General features: G+C 39.2%; 1 protein-coding gene across 2 annotated transcripts in view; it reads right to left on the minus strand.

The window, feature by feature from the left end:
* The window catches only part of LOC144964498 (semaphorin-1A-like), a 156,186-nt gene extending 146,987 nt beyond the window's left edge, over positions 1-9,199 (minus strand). Inside the window, exons 1-2 of one of the 2 annotated variants that reach the window (XM_078898868.1) lie at positions 8,578-9,199; positions 7,121-7,445 (exon numbers count right to left, since the gene is read on the minus strand). In XM_078898868.1, coding sequence (XP_078754994.1) covers positions 7,121-7,250 — 130 coding nt within the window. In that variant the 5' untranslated portion in view covers positions 7,251-7,445; positions 8,578-9,199. Of the gene's footprint in view, positions 1-7,120; positions 7,446-8,573 lie in introns of both variants that reach the window. The other variant, XM_078898869.1, reaches the window with a different exon arrangement.
* Between the last annotated feature and the right edge of the window lie 2,611 nt (positions 9,200-11,810).

Raw genomic sequence — 11,810 nt, forward strand, 5'->3', positions numbered from 1 at the left:
CGCCCCAGGCTTCTGTCCAAACAGTAAACGGCCTGGCCTGGCCTCACTGGACTGGCTACTGGATTGATTGACTGACCGGCGACAGGATAGCCTGGAGGTCACTCTAATATCAGACCACTAACTGGCCGCTGCTATGCTGCTGTGTGTGGAACTGACCACTAGCTGCGTACTTGAATCGCCTGAAAGTTTATCTGAAAATTAATCTTGACACCGACAGGAAATGCAATAAATAACTAAATAGTCAAGTCAATTCCCACAAATTCTAACCCTGAATCATACTTTGTATAATATATAGTTGTATAGGTTAGGGTATATATTTACAGCGACAAAAAAAGCCAATTGCATTTTCAAATTTAAACATTCGCGAAACATTATTAAACTTGAGATTTGTTTGTTGTGTTGTGTTTGGTCTTTTTTTAAAGTCACAGGTTTAACCAATTTATGACAAGTTCAAGGACATGATTTGGACATAGATCGATGTTTGAAATAAAATTGAAGGCTAAACTGATTTTTGAAGAAAAAACCCCAAAAAACGGTTTGTTAGTGAAAGGAGTTATAATATATAACTGACTACCAAATTGTATACATTATAGGTCCTGTCGTAAAGATTCTTCCATTAGCTTATCCCTATACAACTTTTGAGGTGTTTTGACCTTATAAACGTGAACAAAAAATTGCTCTCATTTAATTAGTATTTATCTGTTATCTTAAATACCATCAATCAAATTGCTTCAAAGCTAAAACTACTGACACGGCAACCCCTTTCTCTTTCTACATCAACTTCTTCTTTCTCTCTCCCCCCCCCCCCCCCCCCCCCCCCCCCCCCCCCCCCCCCACACCCTTTTCCCAACCTCTATCTCTAACCTCCCCCCCCCCCCCTTCTTCTCCTTCTTTCATACAATTATTAGGCGATAAAACCATTTAAGTCATTAATTAGCATGACTTAATGTTGAATAGCTCTTGAAACCAATTAAGTCCTACACACACGCATAAAAAATAAACGGTCCCCCGTTCTAAACAAAAGACTGAACCCCATTTACTTCTACTTTCATTTTCTTTTCTTTAGACGTGGCATGGTGTGAACTTCTTAAATACAATATTGACGCAGGAAAGAGACGGACTGTTTGGATAAACACACACGGAGAGAGAGACGTCCGTTGGCAGATAGGGGGGGGGGGGGGGGGGGGGGGGGGGGAGAGACACGACATGGCATGACGACGGGGCTAATAGACAACCCTAGAAGTTGAATGAGATTTCTGATTGGTAACGGCGTGAGACCGATGACTGTTGTAGTAGTAGTGATAAGGACTAGACAAGAGAGAGAGAGAGAGAGAGAGAGAGAGAGAGAGAGAGAGAGAGAGAGAGAGAGAGAGAGAGAGAGGAGGAAGAGAAGATGATGAAGAAGAAAAAGAAGAAGAAGGAGGAGGAGGAGGAAGAGGAAGAGGGGGATGAGAAGGAGGAGGAGGAGAGAGAGAACGCAGCCTTTTATACGAGGGTGAGTCGAAAAGTATTGGGACAAATTATGTCAGGACAAGACAAGAAGAAGAAAGAAGAAGAAGAAGAAGAAGAAGAAGAAGAAGAAGAAGAAGAAGAAGAAGAAGAAGAAGAAGAAGAAGAAGAAGAAGAAAAGAAGAAGAAAGAAAGAAAGAAAGAAAGAAAGAGAGAGAGAGAGAGAGAGAGAGAGAGAGAGAGAGAGAGAGAGAGAGAGAGAGAGGGGGGGGAGGAGGAGAAAGCCAGGCAATCAAGCAAGAACCTGACCTGGCGGCCAAGCCAAGCCAAGCAGGGGGTAAGGAGGCACGTTAAGAATATAATAAATGTCAACAGACGGGGGTGATCTACTGATTTCACGGGGTTAACATTAGGGTCAGGCTACGCTCGGGTAATAACAATAGGGTAGGTGGTGGTGGTGGAAAATTAAGGAAGGGGGGGGGGGAGTGAAATGGAAACCTGTGAATGAGAGAGAGAGAGAGAGAGAGGAGAGAGAGAGAGAGGAGAGAGAGAGAGAGAGAGAGACGGGCAAAGTTTAAGGTCAGAGTATTTAAAATCCGTAGATATCCGTAGCTAAGTCGATGAGAGGGAGTTGTACAACGTTAGAAGGAGTATGAATTCGTTTCTATGCGTGTGTGTGTGAGAGAGAGATAGAGAGAGAGAGAGAGAGAGAGAGAGAGAGAGAGAGAGAAAGAGAGAGAGAGAGAGAAAGAGAGAGAGTGTAGGGGGGGGGGGGGTATATTAATTTCAAGGTTCCAACTGATAAACTTTAGGTCGTAATATTAAGAACCCGTAGACATACGCCAAGAAGAGGAATATGGACACTCAGATTCGAACCATGAACAGTGTCAGAAGGTTGTGGTTAGAAGGAGCAGAGGAGTGCGAAAGAGTGTGAAAGAGTGTGTGTGACAGAGTGAGGGGGGGGGGGAGATAGATAGATAGCTAGAGAGAGAGAGAGAGAGAGAGGAGAGAGAGAGAGAGAGAGAGAGAGAGAGAGTCAGTGAACAATCCAAAACAAACCAAATCTTTGCCTGAATCGAAGACCTCCTGCAGAGTTCTGCATGGTGAGGTAGGGATGTCAACTCGGGACCTCTATGGGCGACGTTGACGGCACGGTACACTTGTAGGTCCCGACCACAGACTAGAGCCCTGTGTAATCTGTGGTCCCGACTATAGAGAATACAGGACTAGAGACGACAACAGATAGGAAAACGTCATCAAAAGTGGCTAGTGAGAGGTCGAGCGCCGCCATTTTCTTTTTTATGAAACCAGGGACGCTGTGCGATTTAATCTCTATATGAATGTCTTTGACTGAGCTCGATTAACCTTGATTTGTAGACAGAAAATGGAAAAAAAGGCCAGGCTTATGATGATAAACCAAATTAGACATATTAAACTATACTTTTACTTGTACATGGTGATTGACATGGCCATATAGGGAACACATTATCTACTCCCCCATAAAGAATCGGAACACGAGGGGTCGAGCACCGCCATTTTCTTTTTTATGCAACCAGGGACGATTAGCCACTAAAAGTGGCTGTTGTCAGGTCTGCTCGTAGTCTGTGGTCCCGACTTAGTCTTGTTCTCCACTCTGGTCCAGCAAACGGTCCGTCCTGACGTCCCACACACACACTGCCTGCCCCAAGCTATCCCTAAGCTAATAAGGGCTGAGAGTGACCCCGGGAAGGCTGGACTATTGACATTGTGGCTTTACTAACTGCTCTCCACTGACAAAACCAACGGGTTATATTATTATTCTGGTCAGAAAAGTGATTACCTCACATTTATAACAATTGATTGAAATGGCTTCTACAAACCATCCCACTACTACGAAAAATTCGTAAAATTACGAAATTTCGACTCCAATTTCAGATTTTCATGAGCATTTCCAAGTAATTAAAACTTTTTTGTAGATGACTGATCAATAAATTAAACTACGGCAAATACTCTTTTCATCTCTTAAAAATTAAGAACTTTAAAATTTTCAAAGTAGGCAGCTTCTAGTCAGTATCATATGTAAGATATTACCTAGCAGATGATAATGCATTTAGCCTACTGAAAAAAAAATAATTTGAACAGCAGATTTATAATAACCGGGGTAGGGGGCGATAGCTCAGTTGTTAGAGCAATCGCTTCACTCCCAAGGGACCGAGAGATCGACCCCCCCCCCCCCCCCCCCCCCGGCAGAAGTCGATCTTTTTCTACACCCCCCATCCCTCCCCACCTTGTCCACCTAGCAAACGTACGCCATTACAAATTATGTTCACTCCATGATTATTTAACCAAGCGGTCTACATAATCTTAGGTCTCTATGTCTCTCTATACTGGACGAAGAAAGAGCAATAAGAATGGACCTAACGTCAAACGCATTTTCTATATGACACGATTCGGTAATCTTCGACTGTCAACGCAATAATATTTGGCATGATAATGATCGCAGTGAATGTGCCCAATGGTTAGCCAGATAACTGCCGTAAACTGGAAAAACTCGTGTATTTTAAAATTTGGCCAGAAAACTCATCCTTAAAATATCGATCGATTTAAATGACCCTCACCTTGACAAAAACCTATCAAACCTGGGTCTTCACGAAATCCTAGGGTTAAGAATTGTTCACAAGGATGAGGGTCATTTAAATCGATCGATATTTGAAGAAGGAGGTTTTCTGGCCAAATTTTTAGATAAGTGTTTTTCTAGAGTTTGGCGGTTAACTGGTTAAACTGTCAGTCCGTCTCTTGCTTAGCATGCACTATGCAGGCAACTGTCACAGCGGTAATTCGCTGTCATCGGATTGCGTCACGGGGCGATCGGTATCATGGGTTTGACAGTAAATCCAGGTTAACACTTAAATGGCGGACAAGAATTTCGGTCCTTCAGATCAAAATTTATCGTTTTATTTAAGTACGTTTTTTATCTGAGAGAGAGAGAGAGAGAGAGAGAGAGAGAGAGAGAGAGAGAGAGAGAGAGAGAGAGAGAGAGAGAGAGTTTTTAAAAATGTGAATCAGACTTTAATCAGCTGCTCAGCTTTGTGTTCTTGTGATGATACTAGCGCCTCAAAAGCGCCATGTCTCGTCCTATTCATGTTACCGCTTGTCGTTGGCATAGGACTCCCTGTAAATAGCTTTGAGCACATTAAGTGGATATTGCGCCATACAAAAGCTCACATTTTTTTTGGTCATCAGTATAAGAGCAGTGACAACGACGTGATGCCACCGGGGTTCTATCGCAGTTATCATTCCCAAAATGTAAAATAATAAGAGTTCATTCGAAAGCCCGACTGAAGAGGGTTAACGTGGCATTTCGACACGACACCCACCGTAATAATAGTGACATGATAATTATGGTGAAATCATGAGGATCTGTCAAACAGTCGGTGAGAAAGTCAGAAGTGTACCATTGCAATCGAATACAAATTCTAAAAATAAGCTATGGCGGTTCGTTTTGAAATGCTATTATTTCAAGAGAGAAAAACTACCAGAGAGGTAGGGGAAAAGAGGAAGAAAGAACTCGAAAGCACAAAAATAAACATTTAATATTAAATGAAACATGTATTGTATGTAGTATAATAACACAAATCAATCAAAGATTTATAATAAAAGTGGCTGGTTTAAATCGTTAAGAGTTCAAACCTAGAAAGGGGAAAGGAACGCGTTGCAAGAATAGATGACGAAGTGGAAGAAGTAATCGTAGTTTTCGTAGTCGTAGTAGTAGTAGTAGTAGTAGTAGTAGTAGTAGTAGTAGTAGTAGTAGTAGTAGTAGTAGTAGTAGTAGTAGTAGTAGTAGTAGTAGTAGAAGAAGAAGAAGAAGAATGAAGAGGAAGAAAGAAGAAGAAGAAGAAGAAGAAGAAGAAGAAGAAGAAGAAGAAGAAGAATGAAGAGGAAGAAGAAGAAGAAGAAGAATGAAGAAGAAGAAGAAGAAGAAGAAGAAGAAGAAGAAGAAGAAGAAGAAGAAGAAGAAGAAGAAGAGAGAAGAAGAAGAAGAAGAAGAAGAAGAAGAAGAAGAAGAAGAAGAAGAAGAAAAAGAAGAAGAAGAAAAAGAAGAAGAAGAAGAAAGAAAGAAAAGAGAAGGGCATGGCATGGTAACGATTGAATTGATGAAAAGAAAGACAGCAAACAAAACATCAATTCTTGACGAAAAAACAACAAAACAACTATCTCCAACCGTACACATGGCACTGTAATTATTATGAAATGGGTCGGTTGTTATATTATTATTATTCAGCCTCCCAGCATGTCGCAAAAAATGGGGGAGAAATCTGTCACGGTTATTACTATTACAACATGGGGCGTTTCATGTGACACGCGAGGGTCAGCTTATGGCAGGCTCTACTATGTATGGCCAGTCAAAGGGCAATTTCACAACACCAGGACCCATACTGTGGTGAAATTCACAGCGTTTAGGAGAGGTCAGAACAGTTAACAATACAACAAAATATCACAGCGACCCCTAGACGCTGTACAGACCTGCCTTGTACTACCAAAACTTCGAAGAATTACGAATTTGTGACACCAATTTCAGAACTACGTGAACATTTTCCGAGTCATTAAAACTTATTGAAAATAAAAGTTGATTCCAGAGTCCATCATTTTTTTTTAGGAATTTGGGGTGATATCTACTTACTGTGAGGACAAATTGTTGATATGTAAATTAAACTATGGCGACTACAATTTGTATCTCATAAAAACTACGAATTTTTAGATTTTCAAATAGGCAGGTATGCCCTAGCCGCCTCCTTTCTTGTGTGTGTCGGGGGGGGGGGGGGGGGGGGGGGGGGGGGGGGATTATATCCGCTAAAATTGGGGTAGCCGACCTGCCTGCCTACTAGAAAATTCAGAATCTCGTAATTGTTAGGAAAGAGAAAATAGCCGCTATAGTTAACTTGATATACCAACAATTTTCCATCACAACGATTACATAACACCCACTTCAAAATCCTTAATATTATGCTCTGGCATCAACTTTAATTTTTAACAAGTTTTAATGATTTAGAGATGCTCATGAAGTTGTGAAATTGGAGCCGAAATGTCGTAATTTTACGAAATTTTTCTTCCTAGTAGGCAGGTCTGTATTGGGGTAGTTTCGCAGGCTTTGTGGAGACGGGAGCCTTAATCTTTGACGGGCCTTAATAATATTATTAGTAAATCAGATTAATCACTGCGAGGCCTTCCTGATTACTGTGTTGTCGTGTGTATTACAGTCGTAATAATACCTGTCATATCGAGAATACTAATTGGGACTATATGGGACTGTGTATTGAAGGTAATGAGTGAAATTACCAATTATAGTGTGAGTGTTGTAAACAGTTCTCTTACCCCCTTTCTCGTGTGTTTTTGGGATGTGTCATATTGTGTTAGTGTGTTAGGCAGAAATGAAGTATGAGAAAATATGATAATGAAGAAGAAGAAGAAGAAGAAGAAGAAGAAGAAGAAGAAGAAGAAGAAGAAGAAGAAGAAGAAGAAGAAGAAGAAGAAGAAGAAGAAGAAGAACAACAACAACAACAACAACAACAACAACAACAAGAGAAAAAAAAAAGATAAATAAGGAGGAGAAGATGGAGCAGCAGGAGGACATCAACAATAACTAAAAGTAAATAATGAGATAATAATAACATGTAGGTATTCTCCAACTGACCTCTAACTCTGGACACATAGTTGGCTGCCCACTCCTTTTGCCAACTGGCACTGGCGATCGCAATGCCCAGCTCTGCAACAAGGATAATGGCCAACAACAAACAGATTCTCTTTATCGTAATATAATCCATTGTGCTTGGTTCTGCCTGTTATTCCTTGAGAAAGTAGCTGCTGATGTCTTGCTGATAATTCCACAGAAAAAAAGGTTTTTGATACCTTAAAACTGAATGGATTTATAATAGGTAGATAATCCAAGGATAATTGTTTGCTGTCACGAATTGGTAATCCCGAGATAATCCACAACAGGTGCCAGTCAATGAGGGGGTCTGAAATTATTTAAAAATAATATTCATATCAATTACGGGCATATGAAATATTTAGGAGCGGGCATTGGTATATATTTGAAAATTTGATGTGGTATTATTATTATTATTATTATTATTATTATTATTATTATTATTATTATTATAATATCCATTTCTAATAATATCATTATTGTTATTGTTATTATTATTATTATTATTATTATTATTATTATTATTATTATTAATATTATTATTTTTTAAAATATTATTATTTTTTTAAAATATTATTATTGTTGTTTGCTTTGGCCAGTTAGGGGGTATTCATTTTACCAATTTTGATTTGTTGATTGGAAATACTATTTTTTGGTACCTATATGTTATATTATAACAGATGAATGGAATTGTGACAAAGCATAAAGATGACCATAAAAGTGGCCATTGTCACTCAAAAACACTATTTTGTCGAGGTGAACCAGATGCTAAAAAGAGTTGTTTTTTTTTTAATTTTAATTTGAACTCGTTAACTGCCGTAACTCTGTAAAAGACGTATTAAAAAAAATTTGGCCAGAAATCTCGTCCTTCAAATATCGATCGATGTCTTCCGATGAGATGAGGGTAATTTAAATCGGTCGATATTTGAAGGATGAGTTTTTTTGGCCAAATTTTCAAATAAGTGTTTTTCCAGATACACGATAGTTAAACTGGTTAGAACGACATAAAATGTGAAATTAAAATGTTAAAAATCCTAGTAGTAAATTGATTTATTTATTCTGTCAAACTAGTGTATGGTAAATGTAATGTAAGATTGCTACAGGCAATAAAATACATGTCGTAGCAGAAAAATATGACTGGACTCGAGTCATAACCATAATAAGATCCAGCGATTCTTATATTTATAGGCCTACTTATTTTGTAATATTTGGGGAGGGGTAGTAGTAGTAGTGAACGAGTTCCTGACATTTTCTTCCTCAATTCAAAATCATTCAAACTGTAATACGACAAGATATGATCAAATAAGGAGCGGTACAGCTACGATAAAATATGATAATACATAAAATGGGGACCTAGAACTAGACCGTGTTGTGTTTGTGTGTGTGTGTGTGTGTGTGTGTGTGTGTGTGTGTGTGTGTGTGTGTTATCTGTTCTTACCTACCTTGTGTGTTTGTGTGTCCTCCCTCCGTCGTCAACCGACACTTGAACTCTGCATGTTTACAGTTTCCATCCACAAAGTTCTACAACACATCGATTGCAGAGTTTGACACGTTATATAATATGTGCATGAATTTAAAACACAGAATGGGTGTAAAATGGATGATAAATTAGTTATAAAATTATAAAAGTATAAGTAAAATGAATGTCGCCAAGCTTAGAAATTTACTCCGGTGAAGTGTTAGATCGCAGGCTAATCCAAATCTCTGGACTCCACTACCTCTTCACAAATCCAAGTCAGAAAACACACACAAAATGAGTAAAACCTGTAAAAATCTTGATCAAAACAAGTCCCGACACTTCAAAATAGTAATCCGAGTGAAATAAGTTACTCTCCAAAAGTTAACAACCATACAGTGTTGTTTATTTTGAACAGATGTTACTATAACAAAACTTTTTCAACTTTTCAGGTTACTTTCGATTCGAGTTTCGGGTCAAATTTGTGCCACACCGTTCGTCAAGCGTTCGTTTGCTTCTTCTGCTGTTTTCGTTTCACGTTTGTTCAATCTGGCTGGCTGCCGCTGCCGCGAAGCGTCGGTTGTTTGCGCGTCGCTCGTGACCAAGACAAGAGAGTTAACCTTTTGATTTGCCTTGTGCTCATTGGCTGGAAGCGAGGTTGATGAATATTTATGAACCTGTTGCACCTGTGTAAGATTCTACTACGTTTACTACAACAGGTAGTTTTCATCGTGTCAGTTGTGACCCTTTGACCTTTTGTGGGAATAGAGATGGACGGAGAAGATAGAGAGAAGAGACAGATTGGACAATACTTTCTTACCATACAGATAGTATGTATTATAACAGTGGCCGTACCCCAGAGTATTAGTATAGAACCGTATGTATGTACAGCTGCTAACCTATTAACTATTCACAACCCGACTGAAGATTTTATAGAGAAATGGAAAAACAATATCTGCCAAAATTCTGTCCAAAGGAACGAATTGCTTAATAATATTAGGGTTTTTTAATTGATTTTTTTTTGGTTGAAAATGGTCTCTACTAACCAGCATTTCATATCACATGAAGAAGTACATATCACCTATGGGTTTTTATGTGTATAACAAATACATACCTATATTATGTTAGTAATACCTATGATGATGTTGTTGCTGGCAATGTAAGCTGACTGAAAGACTTCCTTGAGACCTCCTCCTCCTCCTGCTCCTCCTCCTCCTGTGCGGCTATGTGGTCTAGTGGTATGACACTCGCTTTCGGATCGGAAGGTCCTGGGTTCGAGCCTCGCTCGGCGCATAGTTGAGTCCTTGGAGAAGGCTCTTTACTCACATTCTCTCACCGTACTCAGGTGTAAAATGAGTACCTGGCCGTTAATAGCGTTGTCTCTGTCCCAAAAAATTGTAATATCGCCTGACAGGCGTCATGTCTTGTCCTACATGTTATTTGTTGCTGTTGGCCAGGGACCCCTTGTAAAGCGCTTTGAGCACGTTTAGTGGATATTGCGCTATATAAAGCTCAAGTTTTTTTTCTCTCCTACCCCTCCTCCTCCTCTTCGCTTCTTACTTTTTTATCCTGTCCGAGATGGTCGTATGAGACCTGAGCGACGATTTTGCAGTTAGGGTCCTCCACCTAGATCTCTGCCGTGATATGAGAAAAAGACGCATAACGGGAAAACCTACTTTTTCAGGAAACGCAAAAAACTGTTTTACTTAATAACATTGTAACTATTGGCTCGAATCTAAAAGAATTTATAGGTAATTAAAGATAATTTTTTTTTGTTATTTTATTCATGGAACTTGAAAACCAAAATATTTGTATCAACTGTGTAATTCACCAAAAGACCTTTTGCCAAATCCATGATTGAAAATTGATTGACACATGTCTTTGACAGATAGACGCAAAAATATTATGCGTCCATCGCACTTTCGGATGTGTATCCAGTGTGTGACAAACAGACGCATATTGTTTTTGCGTCTGTTTGTCATAGACATGGGCTAATTTAGCGGTAATGTGCATATTGATATACAGTGTCATGTGAGGACGCATATCGCCCAATGTTAAGTTATAATAAGCAAAAACATCATAACCACAGGTCCCAAGAATAATCAGAAGAAACCAATCAAAAACATATAGGATATCAAGCTGAACATGCTTTATTATTTCAGAACAATCGCACCAGTCATGTAAATTTTCATAATAGTTTCATTTGCAGTGATTTGATTAGCATTATTTGTATAACTAGAACTATCTTTCTCTCCCTCTTTCGTTATAGTTCACTAACATGGAGTTTGCTTTTGTAATCATCGCTAATATTATCACATACATATTATATTCCATCTCTTCTATTTAGATAATGAATTGAATCATTACTTAGATGTTAAAATTGCATGCTCGTACACATTGTTTGGAAGAGCAACGTTTCCAACTAGTCAGTGAATGATGAAGGGACATTCACTTGTAGGATTTGCAAAGATTTTTACTCGTGGAGCTGGTTGGTAGGTCTATCCAGTACTTTCGTCTATTGGGGAGGGGGGGGGGGGGGGGCGTCAAACCCACAAGTTCTTTCACGATCTCATCCTTTTTTTAAATCCTACACCCCTGGATTTTTTACGAAACTTTGGCGTACAAACATATCCGCGTTTCAGAATGTCACATTCGTTGAAGGTATCTTCTTCAAAGCTATTTTGAAGAAGAGTGTCTTTGGTGACACTCGCCTGAATTCAGCACAAAACATCTTAGCTAGGTAGGGACGATTGTCAGCTTTGCTCAACAGATAACTACTGACTCCAGAATCCCAGTTGGCAAAGTCATTAAACCTCAACGGCATTGTCTGGCAGCCTGCTTCTACGATACATTGTTCAATTCATTGAGATCAAAGATTTTGCCGTCTTTCTGCCTCAGAACTCTTTGGATTCCGGCATTGGTGGAGTCAGCTGCCATAAAAGTATCTCCTGGCTCGAAATAGTTAATTGTGATGTTGCTTGCTTTTGTAGTAGTCTAATCATTTACAAGATGAAGGAACACAGTATAAAGGGTACAATTTATATTTTGGGCGCTACAGTTATCCAGTGAGAGTGTCACAGATTCGGCATCACGCTTATATATCTTTTCGTCCTAAAATTGATTCATTCCATATCACGGCAATGTCCTTTTCACTTTTTTGCAGCCCACTGGTGCAAATGTTTCATTGAATAAGACCAATCTGCTTGTGAAAATGATTCT

The sequence above is a fragment of the Berghia stephanieae genome, chromosome 2 (genome assembly GCF_034508935.2).
Source record: "Berghia stephanieae isolate SIO BIC M18660-M18661 chromosome 2, UCSD_Bste_1.3, whole genome shotgun sequence".
Lineage (NCBI taxonomy): Eukaryota > Metazoa > Mollusca > Gastropoda > Nudibranchia > Aeolidiidae > Berghia > Berghia stephanieae.